Genomic DNA, 20,619 nt, shown 5'->3' with positions numbered 1-20,619 from the left:
ATCTAGCCTGAAATAAGCCCATTCTACGCCTCTTGCTGTAAAGAACAGTTTCTCATTTTGTCTTCAGCAACCTACATCTAAAATGAAGGTTATCCCTCTTGTTCTGGGCTTCCAGCAGAGGATCTGTCTGGCCAAACATGTATTTACCCATAGCTGCCTCATTTGGATTGCCCATAAGCTGTAGTTTGCTGGCAAATGCATAGCAGATGTATCTATACTTGATGTATGCAATCTGTTTGATTCTCATTTGAATATTTTTACTGGATAGTGGTGTAATCTGCTAAAGCAGTGGTTAACCAGTTTTCAGTGAAATTAAAAGTGTTCCTAATTATAGATAACATCTGTGAAGGAAAAAGGGTAGGCAGCTGAATTTTACCTGCACTTAAGAACATTCCTATTGTATTTTGTGTGATTCTGTTACTAGTTTGAACTACAAGCTGTGACATATTGTATATTATAGGTACTGAGTTTGACCTGTAAAGTTCCTTCAATATGGTTGTTTCTCTGCAGGCGCGAGAGATCACGGCTAGAACAGCTGCAGCTAGAGCAGCGATTAATGGAAGAGAAGAATAAACGCAAGAAGGCGCTTTTGTCGAAAGCCATTGCAGAAAGGTGTGCAATATTGATGAAGAATAAATTGACTTCCTCAGCCCCCAGAGCTTTTCGGACTACTCGGGGAGTTTGAGCTAGTATGAAAACTGGATTTTTAAAACTTAATTAGTATAGTTTGTTGAAATCTCAGGTAACAAAGGTAAACTATTTGGCCACCATCCACAAGGCTTGGTTATATAGGTAGTCTTGCAATTCTTGAAGTGAAAGATTCCATAAAGAATGAGGACTTGCCTATAGTACAGATTAACAAATGTTTCCATATTCCCCTCTGAGTGAAATGTATACTGATTTAGTTAAAGTATACATTAAATGATGAATATAATTTGTGTAACAGTTAATTTTTCCTTGGCTACATTTAGTTTCTTAAGTTAAATGTAAATATAATCTTTTCAAAGGATGTTGTGACTTATATATACTGTGCCTTCCTGACCAATTATCTTCCTCCTAGGTCGAAGCAAACCATGGCAGAAACTATGAAACTAAAGCATATCCAAAAAGAGCTTCAGAGTTTGGATAACTTGTTATCGAATGGTGTTAATGTCCTCCGGAATCGGATTGAACAGTCCAGTTTGGAATATTATCAGGCTAAGTAAGAATTTTTTTTTAAGGGACAGCCTGCAATTAGTTCGATATCTAGGTAATAGTGATGCTGACCACATCAGGTAATTAATTGTTGGTGTTATATCAATAGTTTTTATTCAATTTCTGAATACAGTTCTATTCTTGGCTAATATCAGCTAACTGCATTTCCCACTGAACCATCTGCAATTATTTTTTCGTTTTGCAATGCAGTGGATCCCGGTTAATTGGGGCACATCGGACCAGCACATGTTGGCCCAATTAAGCGGCTGCCCCAATTATCCAAAGTTTCATGGAAATAGAACATAGAGCATAGAAATCTACAGCATATTACAAGCATCTCAGCCCACATTGTTGTGCCGACCATGTAACCTATTCTAGAAACTACCTAGAATTTCCCTACCATGTAGCCCTCTGTTTTTCTGAGCCCCATCTATGAGTCTCTTAAAAGACTATTATAATTAAAAAGGTGTAATAAAGACAAACTACCATTTAATTGAGTAGCACATTAAGTTTTTTAAATGAGATGCAGAAAGAATTAGAACATTACCAATACTACTACAGTACTACAGAAGTGTCTAATAGTTCCTAATAGCTATCGACAGAGGAATTCATCTAGTTAACGTTGCCATGTTCTTGTGCTTGACTGTAAATGAACAAAATCAGCGCAGAAACCTAGTGCAGATAATGGCTGCTTTCATACAATGCTTTCCATGATTGCATTCTCCAAATCTTCATTTTCATTGTAACATTCAAGATGATTGCTGATAACCTTCAAATTCTTCATAGTTCCTAACTTGTTGAGGAAATGATTTCATTTTCATTCCCAGCCAATTTTGGTATTTCCAAGCCTGAATGCTTGAAGCGGTAGTGTGTAAAACCGTTCTGAATTGTCCAACTGCTTATTTCTCACCAACAAATTGCTGCTTTTTGAATACATGCAACTGGTGCTATTTAGAAACTGTTCACTTTAGGCTTGGTATAGTGTCTAACGGCGACACAGGTGCACACAACTGACGCTCGTTACAAACTGTTCAGCAACAGTCTCCTGTCCCAATTAAGTGGCATGGTGTCCCAAATAAACAAAGGGAATCCCAGCTATTTTCTTGATTTGTTTTTATTCTTTAAGAGTTGTCACAGATAAGTAGCTGTCCCGATAAACCAACGGCCCAATTTACTGGAATCCATTGTATTTAAAAGGACTGAGTAGCTTTCAACTATTGATGGATTTTGATCTTAGCAATATGTCAGGAAATTTCTATATTTTTCAGATTGTTGAGTCAAAGTTAACCTGAATATAGCCAAAATAAATATTTCACCATGCAATTATTACAGTTATTAAAATGGATTGCTGTCTTAGGTGGACATTTGCTAAACTTTTTTTAAGGCTACTTAAAAAAAAATTACATTTAGATTAGAAATGTAATAGAAAGGAAATATTCTATTGAAATTTTACACTTGGAACAGTTATGACTTGTTATAAAAGTATCATGTTGGTCCTGCAACACAACTCTTGACGACCTTTACAATAAAAACACATGCTAGTTTACATACAAGTATGTGCTTATATGTATATATATTTCAGTATATTTTTAAAAAACTCGTGCCTATTTTGTTTTCCAGATTTAAATATGAACTTGGACAAGACCAGAATGATAAACTGAGTCCAAGCAATATCAGTTATTTAGATCAAATGAGACTTTGTTTAACTACTTGTCACTAATCACCATTATTTTCTTAAAAAAAATCAGTTATGAATTTGCCAATGCTAGTTCCATTGAGCAGATCTTGAGAAATAAAACTCTTTACCAAAAGAGATGCATTATGCAATGAATCCTATTGTCAGCAGTTCATATGGTCACCCTTTGCCTTACCAGGCAATTAAATCAGGAAAAACCTGTCCCCATTGTTTTCCCCTCGGTTAATAAAGAGAATATGACAGAGTACAAGATGACATTACAGATTTGTCAAATTGATGTTTAAAAGACAATTATTTTCAAGGTAGCTAAATTTCAAGTAGTGCATTTTGATGGGAAGAATCAGATGGCATGTTGCTTGGATCATCTAGGTGGCAGAGTAAACCATCTAGTAGTGTAACTATATAGTATGTATTGCCAATATTTTCTTTTATTTCATTGCTTTAACTCGGATCAGGCAACATTTGTAAGAGAGAAACAGTTTGTATTTTGGGCCATTCAGAACTGGAAATAAACTGTTTAAAGGTGAAGATCAGGAAGAAGGAGAACAGAAAGGGAAATATGAAAGGTGTAATAAAGGTTAATGACAAAAGAGATAGTAATACAGATTTTGATGAAGTGAATTAAAAGTAAGTATATGGCAGTTGCCGGAGGGCTTGAAAGGTGAGAGGGTTTTTGAGAGAGTAGAAAGTGTACGGTGTTATTTAAATTGGTGGAGTGATTTGCGGGACCTCAGAACATCTTTGGCAGACAAGATTGAGGAAAATTGAAGTATTTTGTAAGTATATCGAGGGCAAGAGGATAATCAGGGAAAGATCCGGATCTATTAGGGAACAAATGGTAATCAGAGGATATGGGTGACATCTCAAATAAATTGTTGTCAATTGAGAAGCATGTCATTGTAGTTGGAAAAGTCAGAAGGAAGTATCAAAGATCTTAATGGGCTTTCCAGTGGAGAAATCACTAAGACCTTGTATCCCAGGCTGCTACGTAAGTTAGGAAAGGAAATTGCTGCAGTCCTGGTAGATCTTTAAATCTTTGGCCGCTAGTGAGGTGCCAAATGCTGAAAGACCGCAAATATGGTCCCCATACTCGAGAAGAGTAGCAGGGGAATAAGCCAGGTAACTGCAGGCTCTTGAGTCCAATGTCAATAGTAAGTTATTGGAACAAATTGAAGGAGAGTATTATTCTGAAATTGGAAAGGCAGAGATTAATGAAAAATAGCATGATTTTGTTGTGGATTATCCTGTGAATTTCTCAGAGGTAACAAACTGTATTGATAGGGGCAATGTCATTGATGTAGGCTACCTGGACTTCACTTAGGCCTTTGTCAGGGGCCCACACGTCCCTCGTGACAGGGAAGACTAGTTCAAAGGTTGTACCTCACGAAATACGGAGCAAATTGGATCCAAAATGGGAAGAACAGGGTGATAAGTAGAGCACTTTGTTTGTAATTAGAATCCTGTGATTAGTGGTGTACCACAAGGAACACTGCTGGGATTCCTACACACTAACAATTCAATTATGAACGTAGGGGGTTTAACGAGTTTGTAGATGACACAAAAGTTAGTAATGTTGTTAATGAGGATAATTGCTGACTGCAGAATAATATTGATCAGTTGGTATTAAGAATAGATCAGTAACAGATGGAATTTAATCCTGATAAGTATGAGGTGATGGAGCATATTACAATAAGAAGCAGCAGAGGTTAATAGCAAGGAGGGAAAACTATATTCAGCACACCAGAAGGATAGGATGAAGAGGGTGAGAGCAGACTTACTGGGATATAAATGGTAGCCAAGGACAGATATACAAAATATGTTTCTTTGTTGTAACTTGATGAAACTCACTGCAGGTCTATTCACAATTTTAAAAATAATTTTAAATTAAGCACCATTATATTTACTATCAGTACAATATTGCACATAATGTATTTATGAGTCAGCAATCCTGCAATTTGAAGACGGGATTGAGAGATTAATTTGTTTAACAAGATACTGTTCTTGCGTTAGTGTTGCCGTTAATCTCTATTATCACATTTTTAAATAATCAAAGATCACGTTCATTGGATGGATTTTCAAGAACACAAATGTTGTCCTATTATATATTGTTGTCACAAACAATTCTATGCTGATACTGAGTTTAAGACTCTACTGTATGACTAGAGAGTGCAGAAGAATTCATTTGAAAGATGGTCATTGTTACCACCCCTGTATGCAGCACATGATGGACAAACTTTGGTGCACCAGCTAATGAGGCAATCGCTATCCCATGTTGATTTACTACAGGCTCATACTGGCCTGCTGGTGAACTCCCATGCTGGTTCCCCACCAATTAGCTTGATTTTTGCTATAAACTGCAGAGGAAGATCTGTTAGGGCTCCTTGCAAAAGAATATTCATGGCCCCTGTGCATTTTGTTGCAACTGTTTTAATGGCTTTAGATGATTTTTCCACAGTATTGCCTTAACAGAGAATAACATGCATCTTGCTCATTGTGTGTCCTTTCCTGGCCCTCAGGAAGAGGTATGATAAAGCAGAAGTGGAATATGTTGCAGCTAAGCTAGATCTACACAAGAAGATTGAACTGAAGGAGCAGCTGACTGAACATTTGTGTGCCATAATCCAGCAGAATGAATTACGCAAAGCTAAGAAGCTGGAGGAGCTGATGCAGCAGCTAGAAATGGAGGCAGATGAGGAGCAACTAGAGTTAGAGATTGAAGTGGAAAACATCTTGCAAAAGGAAGAACTACCCAAGGCATCTGATCAGACCAATACAGGAAGTGAAGAAGCAGCACACCAGACAATTCAAGAGGAGGGCAGCCAGAGTCATACATTTAAAAAGCAGATTGAAAATGAAGTGGAGAGCACTGCTACTTGCAACACAGGCAGGGGTAATTTAAAGGACCCATTTCAAATTCAAGAAACTGAGAAATTGAATCCTCAAGCTCCAGAGAAAATCCAAACAGTTGCTAGAACTTGAATATGTGTTAAGGTGTTCCATAAATAAATATAGGTAAAATTATTGCCAACTTCCATAATATTGTCAATGTGCAGAAACTCAACTCAACTTATTTATTTTTAAGTATGGCTAAATGTTCCTTTTGATTGTAATTTCCTATATTTTACCACCAGTTCAATCTTTAGAACAAAATTTGAATTTTGGATGAAAAATAAATAATATTCAATATATGGGCTAGAAAGGTGACCTGAAGCATGAGACACTACAAGTTTTCTTCACTTGATTAATTACTTGATCCCACATTTTGGTAAACTATAATATGTGCAATATTGTTCTTCCAAACACTGTTTATCAAATGTAACCAGACAAATTTTTGAGACTGGCTTGAGGACCTCTCAATTTTATAAAAGTTTCTTTTAAAGAAAGCATAAATATACTATTGTCATTTATCTCTTGAAATATATTGTCATCTGTCATCAATTTATAACAATACTTCCATTTTTCTTTAAATACTTTCACATAATGGCTTATAGAATTTATCAAAGATCGCAACACCGTATGTAATTCTTGATGAATTGATTACTGACCTTCCATCCTTTTTTAAAATGTAATTATTCATTTGCTTAAAAGCTTTATTACAGTAGTAGATTACTGCAGAATTTACATGAATACACTAAGACTTTATTTTTACTGTAAATATATTTTTATATAATGTTCAATTACGCACCTTAACCAAATCAGAAAGGAGAACAATGAACTGGGTATTTGGAAGCAAGTTATTTTATTGATCTTAAAAATATCAATTCAGTCAATTAGATTCTACTAAAATGAACAAAATCTTGTCTGTGATGTTTATTTAAAGCCTTTGCATTTGGTAACTCGACAATTTTTGATTTTGCATTATCATCAATCATCTTCCTCTAATACATGTTATTCATATCACTATTTGTTGTGACAGGTTGCTGTATACTAATTTGTGTATTTATTCCTAAACCTGCTTAATTGGTTTGTTCCTGGGATTTAAATGGAAGACAAAGAAGGTTGAAGAATATGTACATGATATGTTGCATTTGTACTTGTTCTGAGCTTGCTCACTTAGAACTTGTTTTACTCTATTGGTGCATTGATTCAGAATTGACCTGTAATTACAGATTAGTGGTTCTGCAATCCTTGTAGCTAAAAATGAAAATTTCTTTTTGATCCTGAAGTACGATTTTGTTTGTTTTATTTGTCCACAAATATTATTTTCAGATTGACTTAATTTATAACTTCCACACATGCAAGTATCCATTAGATACTTTACACAATTGTACCTTGGTATTGTCAGAGCTCAAACTAAAGCTGAAACTTGGTTTCATCAGATGTACACATGTAAGTACATCTTTCAATTTTAATATGAATTAGTGGCCTGACGAGTTGTTGTCTCATCCTAAATCACCATTTTCTTGATGTTAAAAAAAGAACTCCCTAAATTCTGTGCAAATTATTGTTTTGCAGCAGGAGTTGGTGTGTGAAATTTAGAAAAATCACTTGATTTGACTTCTAACAATATCTTTCCAAATTTGAGGTTAAGTCAAGTGCACAGCTACTTCGATTTGTGACCTGTTGGTCTTATTCCTCACTCCATACACTTTACACAAAAATTTTTTTGTGAACTAACCCTCTATGTCTAAATTGTCATTTCTGCCTTAATGAATGAAAGCTTGCATTCTATCTATCTCTTTTCCTGACATTTGGATGCTCGTACTTTGAAGCACCCCAGGGAATACGAACCAAGCAAGTACCAAACTAAATAGTTGTATTTTAAACATGCATCTAGAATGAGTTAAATGTACAATTGGATAATTTGGGGATTTTGAGTTTCTTTAGATTTTCTTTTAGATGAGGCAGCTTAAGGTAAAGGAACATTTAGGAGGCAGTGATCATAATATGATAGAATTCACCATGCAATTTGAAAGGGAGAAGCTAAACTCAAATGTATCAGTGTTACAGTGGAGTGAACAGAATGATGAGACGTGAGAGAAGACCTGGCCAAAATTAATTGGAAAGGTACACTATTAAGGATGATGGCAGAGCAGCAATGGCTGGAGTTTATGCGAGCAATTCAGAAGGCACAGGATAGATGGATTCATACCAAAGAAGTAGAAGAATTCTAAAGGTGGGGTGATGCAGCCAAGGCTGACAAAGGAAGACTAAGCCAACGTCAAAACAAAAGAGAGGGCGTATAATAATTAGTGGGAAGATAGAGGATAGGAAAGCCTTTAAAAGTCAATAGAAAGCAACTTAAAAAGCCAAAAGGAGGGAAAATATGAAATATGGAGGTAAACTAGCCAATAATATCAAAGATACCAGATGTTTTTTCATATATATAAAGAGTAAAAAAATTGAGAGTAGATAGCGGACTGCTGGAAAATTAAGTTAGAGAGATAGTATTGGAGGACAAGGAAATGGCAGATGGACTGAATAATTATTTGCATCAGTCATGTGGAAGACATTAGCAGTATGCAAGAAGTTTAAAAGTGTAAGGGGGCAAATGTGAGTGTGACTGCTATTACCAGGGAGAAAGTGCTTGGGAAATTGAAAGGTCTGAAGGAGATAAATCTCCTGGACCAGGTGGACTACACCACAAAATTTCGAAAGATGTAGCTTTAGTAAAGGTCTTTCAAGAATCACTGGATCATGGATCTGGAGGACTGGAAAATTGCAAATGTCACTCCATTCTTCAAGAAGGGAAAGAGGCAGAAGAAAGGAAATTATAAGACAGTTGTCTTGGCCTCAGTGATTGGGAAGATGTTGGAGTCTATTGTTAAGGATGAGGTTTTGAGGTACTTGGAGGCACATGATAAAATAGGCTGAAGTCAGGATGGTTTCCTTAAGGGGAAATCTTGCCTGACAAAATCTGTTGGAATTCTTTGAAGAAATAACAAGCAAGACAGACAAAGGAAAATCGGTGAATGTTGTCTACTTGGATTTTCAGATGGCCCTTGACAAGGTGCTGCACGTGAGGCTGCTTAGCAAGATGAGAGCCCATGGTTTTACATAGTCATAGGCATACTTTATTGATCCCGAGGGAAATTGGGTTTTGTTACAGTTGCACCAACCAAGAATAGAGTAAAAATATAGCAATATAAAACCATAAATAATTAAATAATATGTAAATTATGCCAGGAAGTAAGTCCTGAAGTAAGGAAATAAGTCCTTTACAAGAAAGATACTAGCATGGATAGGGCATTGGTTGATTGGCAAGAGGCAAAGAGTGGGAATAAAGGGAGCCTTTTCTGATTGCCTGCTGGTGACTAGTGATGTTTTGCGTGGGGGGGAGGGAGGAGCAGGTGTTGGGATTGCTTTTTACATTGTAAGTCAATGATTTGGGTGAGGGAATTGATGACTTTGTGGCCAACTTTGCAGATAATACAAAGACAGATGGAAGGGCTGGTAGTGTTGAAGCAGGGAGGTTGCACAAGGACGGACAGATTAGGAGAATGGGCAAAGAAGTGGCAAATGCAATACAGTGTTGGGAAGTGTATGATAATGCACTTTGGTAGAAGGATAAAAGTGTAGATTAGTTTCTAAATGCGAAAATTCAGAAGTCAGGTACTAGGGAGTCCTCATGAGGATTCCCTAAAAGTTAACTTACAGGTTGAGTTGGTGGTGAGGAAGCCAAATGCAATGTTAGCATTCATTTCGAGAGGGCTAGGATATAAAACCGGAGATCTTGGTACTGGTGAGGCCTGACAGAGTATTGTGAGCAATTTAGTGCTTTTTAGCTAAGAAAGGATGTGCTGATGTTAGACAGGGTTCAAAGGAGGTCCACGAAAATGATTCAGGGAAGGAAAGGGTTAAATGAAGAGTGTTTGATGGCTCTGGGCCTGTACTTGTTGGGATTTAGAAGAATGAGGGGGGAATCTCATTGAGACCTATCAAACGTTGAAAGGCCTAGATAGAGTGGATGGGGAGAAGATGTTTCCTATAGTTGGAGGAGTCTAGAACCAGGGGCACAACCTCAGAATAGAGAGGCATCCACTTAGAATCCAGATGAGGAGAAATTTCTTTAGCCAGAGGGTGATGAATCTGGAATCCATTGCCACAGGTGGCTGTAGGGCGCCAGGTCATTGAGTGTCTTTAAGGCAGAGGTTGATAGATTCTTGATGTCACGGCATGAAAGTTTACAAGGAGAAGGCAGGAAAATGGGGTTGAGAGGGAAATGGATCAGCCATAATCAAATAGCAGAGTGGACTCAATGGGCTGAATAGCCTAATTGTCTTATGTCTTGTGATCTTATTGTGTTCCTTGCCTGTCGTGTGATTGGTAAACATTATTTTTGTTTGGGTTGGGGAATCAAGAAATAGAGGAGATTTAATTGGGCAGTCCAATGTGACCAGAGAGTAGTCAGTAAATGAAATGTTGCCAGAGGAAGTGGTTGAGGCAGGTACATTAATAACATTTAAAAGGCACTTGGATGGGTACATGGCTCAGAAAGGTTTAGAGGGATATGAGCCAAATGCAGGGCAGGTGGGACTGGGGTCGATAGAAATCTTGGTCCGCGTGAACTAGTTAAGCCAAAGAGCCTGATTCCATGCTCTATGACCGAGACATTCCTGAGCATTCGATATGGAGTACTTTCACCAAAGGTCCTACAGTAGCTCAGGAAGACTGTTGACTACTACCACCACCTTGAATGCCTATAAGAATGGGCACTACTGAATACTGACTTCACCAGTGATGTCCATGTGCCAGTGAAGAAATGTAAAAATATGATACTTTCTGATCCAGAAGTTGTCACTTCTCGGATCTCTGCCCTTCAATATAATGTTACAACATTCCAGGATCTCAATGATTCAAGTATCTCACATGATAACTATCCTCTAGTACTTTAAATCTAAACCCTAGGATAACACTTTTGCTTTTAATTAGTTTGTCCGTGCTCATGTTCCAATTTTCCCTTTTATCTCTCTGCTCCAGGCATAGAATTCTCAGAGGACTGTTTAAAGCAACTTTTCAATTATCAAGATAGGATTCAGATTATTGATTGTTTAGTCCCTAGGGAATGGCTTTATTTAGCATATGTAGCCAAATCTCCTTTTAAAAAAGCATTAAAATCTAACCACAAGATTTTTTAAGTCCTGAAATCTATGGAGCTGCTTGTTTTCCTCACACTTTGCTTGTTTTTAATAATGTAATGTTTGAATGTATTTTTAAATGTTCCAGTTGAATTCAGAGCAGGAATTTTTAAAAATATGGGATATCTAATATCTTGCTTTCCCCTCCTTTTCTCTAACTTTGTCTTCAGATCAATGATTCCCTTCAGAGATCTGGAATGAAGCTTTCTTAGCTCTGTTAACTTTTCAAATTAGTCCGTCCCATACCAATTGGAGTAGGAGCAAGAGTATGCTCAGACCTCTAAATCTGCTATGCATTTCAGAATGGCTGATTGGATTGTAATCTCAAATTCACATTGGTGTCTATCCATAGTAAGCCGTCCCCCACTTGTTTATCAAGGACCTTTTTATCTCTACTTTAAAAATATTCAAAGATTCTGATTTGGAAGAGAGTACTAAAGACTTACAACCATCTGAAGAAAAAAAAAACTCATCTATCTTAAATGGTCAACTCCTTACATTGAGAACTAAAAACACTACAAGAAAGGAAAAGATGAAATATGAGGGCAAGCTAACTAATAATATAAAGCAGGAAAATAACTTTTTTTCAGTAAAGAATAAAAGGGAGTTAAGAGTTAATATTGGACCTCTGGAAAATTATGCTGGTGAGGTAGTAATGGGGGACAAAGAAATGGCAGATGAATTTAATAAGTACTTTGCATCAGTCTTCACTGCGGAAGACACTAGGAGTGTGCCAGAGGTCTGAGAGTGTCAGGGAGCAGGAGTGAGTGCCATTGCTATTACAAAGGAAAAAGCTCAAGGCCAACTCAAAAATCTTAAGGTGGATAAATCACCTGGATCAGATGGACTACATCCCAGAGTCCTGAAAGAGATTTCTGAAAAGATAACGAATGCATTGGTCATGATCTTTCAAGAATAACTTGATTCTGGCATGGTCCTGAAGGACTGGAAAATTGTAAATGTCGACTGTTAAGAAGGCAGGAAGGCATTTCCTTTTAAGAAAGGCAATTATACGCCAGTTAGCCTTAACCTCAGTGATTGGGAAAGTGTTGGAGTATATTATTAAGTATGAGGTTTCGGGGTATTTGGAGACTAATGATAAAATAAGTCAAAGTCAGCATGGTTTCTGTAAAGGGAAATCTTGCCTGACAAATCTGTTAGAGCTCTTTGAGGAAGTAACAAGCAATAACAATGGAGAGGCAGTGGATGTCATTTATTTTGATTTTCTGAAGGCATTTGATAAAGTGCCACACATGAGGCTGCTTAAGATAAAATCCTATGGCTTTACAGGAAAGATACTGACATGGATAGAGGAATGGCTGACAGGCAGGAGTGAGCAAAATGGATAAAGGGGGCCTTTTCTGATTGGCTGCCAGTGACTACTGGTGTTCCTCAGGGATCAGTATTGGGACCACTACTTTTCATATTGTTTGTCAGTGATTTAGATAATGGAATCGATGGCTTTGTGGCAAAGTTTGTAGATGCGAAGATAGGTGGAGGGGTAGGTAGTGCTGAGGAAGCAATGCAATTTCAGCAGGAGTTAGGCAAATTGGAAGAATGGGCAAAAAAGTGGCAGATGGAATACTGTTGGGAAATGTATGATAATGTATTTTGGTAAAAGGAACAATACAGCAGACTATTATCTAAATGGGAAGAAAATTCAAACATCAGTGATGCAGAGGGACTTGGGAGACCTTGTGCAAGACTCCCAGAAGTTTAATTTACGGGTTGAGTCTGTGGTAAAGAAGGTAAATTAGCATTTGTTTCAAGGGGGATAGAATATAAAAGGAAGAAGATAATGCTGAGCCTTTATAAGATACTAGTCAGGCCACACTTGTCATCAAAGGACATGGCAAGAAGGCAGTTGCATGGGGTTGAGTGGGATCCGGGGTCAGCCATGATAGAATGGTGGAGCAGACTTGATGGGCTGAATGGCTGAAATTCTGCTCTGATGTCTTCTGGTTTTATTTACAATGTAAACTTGTCTTGTGTCTCTGGGAGGAATAATCATCACCATGTGCCCACAGGCAACTGCACAACATTTTCTGTTTCAGTCAAATCCCCGGCTGTTCTTCTAAGCTCCAGCAAGTATAAATCTAACCTCTCTAGCCTTAAAGACAACCTTCCTATTTCTGATATTAATCCAGTAAACTTCTCTAAACTATTTCCAAGGCATTAACATTATTAAATAAGGACAATACCATACACAATACTCCAACCATGGCACTCTCATGGGTCAGGTATAGATAATATCCCATTTCTTTTTCAAGTTTACTCCATTTACCACAGAACATTCAACTTACATGTGGCCCTTTTCTTTCTTTTTAAAACTTTTTATTAATTTTCAGAATTATAAACAATGATGATACAAAGAGATTGGAATAATCTTAATAAACATACAAAAAAGATTTTAAGTAACAGGTATAATAGACTTCCAAACTCGTAATGAAATTGGTCATAAACAGAAAAAAGAAATAAAAAATATATAAACAAAGAAAACCCCCCAAAAGAAAAAGAAAAATAAACTAAATACTAAACCCAGAAAAAAGCAAACAGAACAAAACAGGGCTAGAGCAATATCTTGAATCAGACACGTTCAGTAATGTCGTCAACTCCGCTCCTCTATTCGTACATTTTAAGTTAATAAAGAAGGTTCAGAAAGGTCAAATTACATCATATGAAAATGTTGCATGAAAGGTTTCCAAGTTTCTTCAAATTTAACCAAAGGATCAAAAATATCACTTCTAATTTTTTCGAAGTTTAAACTTAATATAGTTTGAGAAAACCACTGGAATGTAGTAGGAGGATTGGTTTCCTTCCAGTTCAATAAAATAGATCTTCTGGCCATTAAAGTAAGAAATGCTATCATCTGACAGGCTGAAGAAGACAAAGATCTATGTTCTACCATTGGCAATCCAAAAATTGCCATAATAGGATGGGGTTGTAAATCAAAACATAGAACTGTTGAAATAATATCATAAATATCTTTCCAATATTTTTCCAAAAGAGGACAGGACCAAAACATATGAGTTAAAGAAGCCACCTCAGAGTGACATCTATCACAAATAGGGTTTATATGGAAATAAAAGTGGGCTAATTTATCTTTAGACATATGGGCTCTATGCACTACTTTATATTGTATTAATGTATGTTTAGCACATATAGAAAAAGTACTAACTAATTGAAAACTTTTATCCCATTTCTCTATAGGTAGACAAAGTTGAAGTTCCCTTTCCCGTTCATTTTTAATTTTATCAGATATACCTGGCTGTAATTTCATAATTATATCATAGATAACTGCTATTAATCCCTTCCGAAAAGGATTTAAACCTAAAATTTTATCAATTACATCAGTAGGATATGAAGTTGGAAAGGTAGGCAACATAGTATGTAAAAAAATTTATTTGTAAGTATCTAAAAAAGATGGGATCTAGGCAAATTGAATTTCGTAGATAACTACTCAAAAGGCATAAAACAGTTATCCAGAAATAAGTCATAAAAACATGTTATACCTTTTGTTTTCCATATCAAAAAGGCTTGGTCCATAACCGGGTGTTGAAAAAAGAAATTAGATATAATAGGACTTGATAACATAAAATCATTCAGGCCAAAAGATTTACAAAACTTAAACCATATTCACAATGTATGTTTAACTATAGGATTAAACATTTGTTTATTCAATTTAGATAGTACAAAAGGCAGTGAAGTTCCTAAAATGGAAGCTAAAGAAAACCCCCGTACAGAGTGGCCTTCAAGGTTTACCCAATGTGGGCTTGGAGTTATATTCCAATCTCGTGTCCAAAATATCAAATATCGAAGATTAATTGCCCAATAATAAAATCTTAGGTTAGGCAATGCCAAACCACCATCTTTCTTGGATTTCTGTAAATATTTTTTACTTAATCTGGGATTTTTGTTTTGCCATATATAGGAGGAAATTTTGGAATCAATAATATCAAAAAAGGATTTAGGAATAAAAATTGGTATCGTTTGAAATAAACATAAAAACTTAGGTAAAATAATCATTTTAATAGCATTGATTTGGCCAATCAATGATAGAGACAATGGGGACCACTTAGTAATCAGTTGTTTGACCTGATTAATTAATGGTAAAAGGTTAAAATTGAATAGATCCTTGTGTCTCTTAGTAATTTTAACTCCTAAATAAGTAAAATAGTCAGTAGTCACTCTAATTGGAGAATTTCTATAAATGGGAACCTGCATATTTAATGGAAAAGTTCACTCTTACCTAGGTCTGGTTTATAACCAGAAAAACTACTAAACTGAGCAAGCAAAGTTAATACTGCCGGAATAGATTTTCCTGGGTTAGAAATATATAATAGTAGATTATCTGCATATAGTGATAATTTATGAGTCTCATTTCCACGGGTGATGCCAAATATATTAGGGGAGTCATGAATGGCAATAGCTAGCGGTTCCAAAGCAATAGCAAATAGTAATGGACTAAGAGGACAGCCCTGCCTAGTACCACGGAATAGATGAAAAAAAGGGGATCTTTGATTATTAATAAATACGAAGCCAATTGGGTGAGATATATCAGTTTAATCCAAGATATAAATATCAAACTAAAATTAAATTTCTCAAGGGTGTTAAATCAGTGTGTCCATTCAACTCTGTCAAAAGCTTTCTCAGCGTCCTATATGGCCCTTTTATAGCCTCTTTATGTCCTCTTCACCACTTGCTTTCCAAACTATCTTTGCATTACAGGAAATTTGGTAATTATGCATTCCAGATTGTTTGACTGTCCTGTATGCTATTTGTAACTTCTTGTCACTCAATAAAAGGTGTATTTATGTCTACTGTTTCCATGTTAGTTGGCCAGTCTTCTATCTATACCAGAATGGCAGCCGTCGCATTATGAAGTCATCTGCAATAATCTTTGATGTAATATTTCATCAAATATCTTATGACAAACTTAGTACTTCCACCAGTTCCACTTTACCAACCCTGCAGGTTACTTCAATGGACTCCAATAATTTGATCAAATGTGATTTCCCTTTCACAAAACCATATTATCTGACAGTGCCAGATTATCTTGCACTAGTTGAAATTTATTATGCTGTCCTTGGGTTAAATCCTTGTTCTTGCTCCCCTTATGGCCTCACCAAATTTATTCTTCCCATTTCCCATTTTATATTTCCCATTTCTACCACTAAGTGCTAGCCATGCTGATTCCATGTTAAAATCAGCAGCAGTTCCTCAGACTGCACAGCGGTGCCACATGGCTCCATTAATGTGGGTTAAATACTGATTATATGAGAAGAGTTTGCATGTACCTCAGTACTCTGGTTTAGTCCCACATGTCAAACATAGAGTTTATCGGTCATGTACTTTGGAAGAGGAATAAAGGCGTAGATTTTTTTCTATGCAGGGAGGGAATTCAGAAATCAGAAGTGCAAAGGAATATTAAAGTCCTAGTGCAGGATTCCCCAAACATTAACTTACAGGTTAGGTCTGTAGTGAGGAAGGCAAATGCCATGTTAGCATTCACTTTGAGAAGAGTGCCATGTAAAAGCAAGGATGCAATGCTGAGGTTTTATTGATGTGGTCAGACCACACCTGGAGTACTGTATTGTGAGCAGTTTTGAGACCCATATCTATGAAAGGATGTGTTAGCATTTGAGAGGGTCTAGACGAGGTTTACAAAAGTTATCCTGGGAATTAAAGGGTTAACATATGAGGAGCATTTTTTTTGGCTCTAGGCTTGTACTGGCTGCAGTTTAGAAGCAGGTGTGATCTCATTGAAACTTAACATAATGAAAAGCCTAGATATAATGGATATGTTTATGAAAGTAGGAGAGTCTAGGACCAGAGGGTGGTGAATCTGTGCAATTCATTGCTACAGACAGTTGTAGAGGCCAATTCATTAGGTATATTTAAGGTGGAGGGTAATAGGTTCTTGGTTAGTAAGGGTGTTAAATGTTACATGGAGAAGGCAGGAGAATGAAGGAAAATAAAACAGCGAAGCAGACTCGATGGGCTGGGGTGCCTAGTTCTATCCATAAGTGCATGAAGACTGCTTACTTTTACTTCTGAAATGATTGATTCAGTTCCTGTCGTTGAAACTATCATTTCCATTCTAAAGTACTCTTTACTTCTTTCAATAATCTTGAAGTCATCCAAAATGCTACTGCCCATTTCTACTGTGCATCAAGTTACAGTTTCTCATCTTTTCTTTGCTGACTAATCTACAAACTTTGTAGGTTGATTGCCTATTAGGCAGATACATGAAATTATCACTTACTTTCAAATATTTCTATGGTTTTGCTCCTCCTGCATAATCTGCTCCAACCCTAAAACCTCTCCAAGATGTCCAAGCCCTTCTAACTCCAGTTTTGTAATCACTGAATTTGTTGCAGCATTGGCAGTCGTGCTGTCAATTGCCTTCTCGAAATCAGATAGTACTGCCACAGGCACCACTAAGATCACTGGTGGATGTGCCTGTCACTGGCGATGCCGGAGTCTTTCTGGTTTTCCCATTTGTTTCTAAACTGAAGAGTCAGCAATCTAAACTGGCTTGTAATACTGGCATTGGTTAGTAATAGTAAATATTTAGCAACCAGAAGTTAGAACTGAAAATGATTCGAGATATCTTTTACAATAATCTCTGCTATCCAGCAGTTTTGTAATGAAATTATCACAGTTCTGATTTGGAGGTACTTATAATCTTGTCTAAAAAGGAAATATTGAGCCAAATTGTCCGTGGGAAAACTAACATCTGGCAAACTTAGCTGGCTGTGGGACAACCACTATAAATATTCCCCACCCCTAAAAAAGAAATGTTTATCTTTAAATTTACTCCCCCTTGATGAAAGTAGAACAGTGGATGCGGTGTCTATGGATTTCATTAAGGCATTTGATAAGGTTCCCCATGTGAGATTCATTCAAAAGGTAATGAGGCATGGGATCCAAGGAGATTGTGCTTTGTGAATCCAGTATTGCTTTGCCCTCAGAAGGCAAAGTGTGGTTGTGGATGGTTCATAGTTTGCATGGAGGCCGGTGACCTATGGTGTTCCGCAGGGATCCATTCTGCGACCCCACCTCTTTGTGAGTTTTATAAATGACCTAGATGAGGAAGTAGAAGGGTGAGTTAGTAAGTTTGCTGATGATACAGAAGTTGGAGGGTTGTCAGAGTTTACAGCGGGACATCGATAGGATGTAGAACTGGGCTGAGAAGTGGTAGATGGAGTTCTACCCAGGTAAGTGAAATAGTTCATTTTGGTTGGTCAAATTTGAAGACAGAATATAATATTAATGGTAAGACCATTGGCAGTGTGGAGGATCTGCGAGATCTTGGGGTCCATGTCCATAGGTCACTCAAAGCTGTCACGCAGGATGACAGTGTTGTTAAGAATGCGTATGGTGTGTTGGCCTTCATCAACAGTGCGATTGAATTCAAGAGCCATGAGATAATGTTACAGATATATAAGAACTTAGTTGGACCCCACTTGGAGTATTGTTCAGTTCTGGTCACCTCACTACAGGAAGGATGTGGATGCTATAGAGAGAATGCAGAGGACATTTACAAGGATATTGCCTGGATTGGAGAGCATGCCTTATGAGAATAGGTTGAGTGAATGTGGTCTTTTCTCCTTGGAGCAACGGAGGATGAGGGGTGACCTGATAGAGGTGTATAAGATGATGAGAGGCATTGATCGTGTGGATAGTCAGAGGCTTTTTTCCAGGGCTGAAATGGCTAACATGAGGGGGCATAATTTTAAGGTGCTTGGAAGTAGGTACAAGGGAGATGTCAGGGGTAAGTTTTTCACACAGGGAGTGGTGAGTACCTGGAATGCACTGCCAGCGAAGGTGGTAGAGGTGGATACAATAGGGTCTTTTAAGAGATCCTTAGATTGGTAAATGGAGCTTAGAAAACAAGAGGGCTATGCGGTAGGGAAATTCTAGGCAGCTTCTAGAGTAGGTTACGTGGTCAGTACATTGTTGTCCAAAGGGCCTGTAATGTGCTGTCGGATTTTTTATTTCCTATGTTCTCTTGCAGCGTTAATTGTAGCAAGACTTAAGTCATCAAAAGCGCTATCTTATTCATGTTATTTGTACCTTACTGTATGTGAATGGAAGTTCATGTCAGTGATTCTCTACTACTTTAGTCAGTACTGTTGAAAAGAGGCTGCATTGGCCACCCAGCATATCGTTCAGTTAGGGAAAAGCACATTAGGTATTAAAATGATGAGACAATCATTTTGAAAGAGTGTACCAACCAAATCAATTCACTAATGGTATAATGAAGGATAAAATTAAACTTGTTTGCTGCTAGAGAGAATGCCCATTACTGAAAAGAAGCATGTTTGCTCTCACCCCTCCAAAAAAAAGGCAGTTGTGGTAACAGTTTTAAAGTGCAGGGTGGTTTTATAATTATCACATTGCAGTTAAAAATATGGTGTTGGTGCAACATTTTAGTCAGTTTTAATCTGGACTAGATTAAGGACATCAGAGAAGCAGTAAAGAGTTGATGTCAATTTAACTGCTTGATATCACTCTTACAAATATCACCTTTTTTACCTTTTAGCTGTTTAAAGCCAATTATCAAATTGTCATGTTGTGATTTGAACTCATTTCCTGGTTTATTAGTCCAGGCCAACTGATTGCTATTCCATTAACATAGTCATTATATCACTTCATCCAACCGTTAGAACTAAAGAATATCAATCAGCCATAGCTTGTTTCCTGTTGTAAGACCATAGCTAATTGTACCACAGATCCATTCAGTGACTTGTGTCCCATTGTTGATCTGATATCAGTAACATTTTTTGGGTTAGGTGTTCCAGATGTCTACTCTGTGTGAGTGGGAAAAGGATTTATTGATCTCGCTCTGTGATGGCCTAGCTCTGGACTGAGTAGCTTCAAGACTTTGTATTAATTTTAAAAAGTATGATGGAATTAACTTGTTTTCTTACTTGCTAATTCACTGAGAGCTTACAAGTAGCATAGCAGAGGAATGACCCCTTTTCATTTTGGTAGTCAGTAATTATTTTAAGCATAATTTAAGCACTCCCTGGGTGAAAAGACATAATGTACTTCATCTTCTGAACCATTTGAGAACCATGCCTTAACTAACAGACTCAAAAGAACACCCCCTACTGTACTTCCATTTCACACAACATCCATCCTCCCGGCCTCTCTACACGAGGTCGTCCAATTATGCCAGTGATTTAGGAATTATGTAAGGTTTATTGCAATGGGTTTCAACGCCGCAATGATTGATATTGATCCGACCCAGATTAGGATGCTTAAACTCTGATTTGATTAATATTTAATATCCATCGGAGAGGAACCATCTAGCCAGCGCCAAATTGGATTTAAACTCGGGTACTGCGTTTGAGATTACAACATTTTGGCAGGTTGAAATAAAATACTTATCTGTGGAATTATGTGAAAAGAAAATAGGAACACAACCTTAAAAGGACTTGTTCTTTGCAGCCTACCCCTAAATAGGGTGAATTCACGGTTACATAGATCTGCATCATCTGCAGAGAGAAAGTAGCTCTTTCGCTCGGCTGACAATTTAAATTACGCCATAAGAATTTGATCAGTATTAGCCCCGAAATCGGTGCGTTTAAGGCACGATATTTAACAAGTACTCCATTTAATCAGAATTAGAGTTTAAACATT

General features: G+C 37.1%; 1 protein-coding gene across 2 annotated transcripts in view; it reads left to right on the top strand.

Moving 5' to 3' along the window:
* The window catches only part of gorab (golgin, rab6-interacting), a 31,708-nt gene extending 24,653 nt beyond the window's left edge, over nt 1–7,055 (top strand). For both annotated transcript variants that reach the window (XM_072273951.1, XM_072273950.1), the window contains 3 exons: nt 511–612; nt 1,061–1,201; nt 5,407–7,055. In XM_072273951.1, coding sequence (XP_072130052.1) covers nt 511–612; nt 1,061–1,201; nt 5,407–5,869 — 706 coding nt within the window. In that variant the 3' untranslated portion in view covers nt 5,870–7,055. The remainder of the gene's footprint in view (nt 1–510; nt 613–1,060; nt 1,202–5,406) is intronic.
* Nucleotides 7,056–20,619: the final 13,564 nt, after the last annotated feature.

The sequence above is a fragment of the Mobula birostris genome, chromosome 12 (genome assembly GCF_030028105.1).
Source record: "Mobula birostris isolate sMobBir1 chromosome 12, sMobBir1.hap1, whole genome shotgun sequence".
Classification (NCBI taxonomy): Eukaryota; Metazoa; Chordata; class Chondrichthyes; order Myliobatiformes; family Myliobatidae; genus Mobula; species Mobula birostris.
This window is presented reverse-complemented; position numbering and strand designations above follow the sequence as displayed.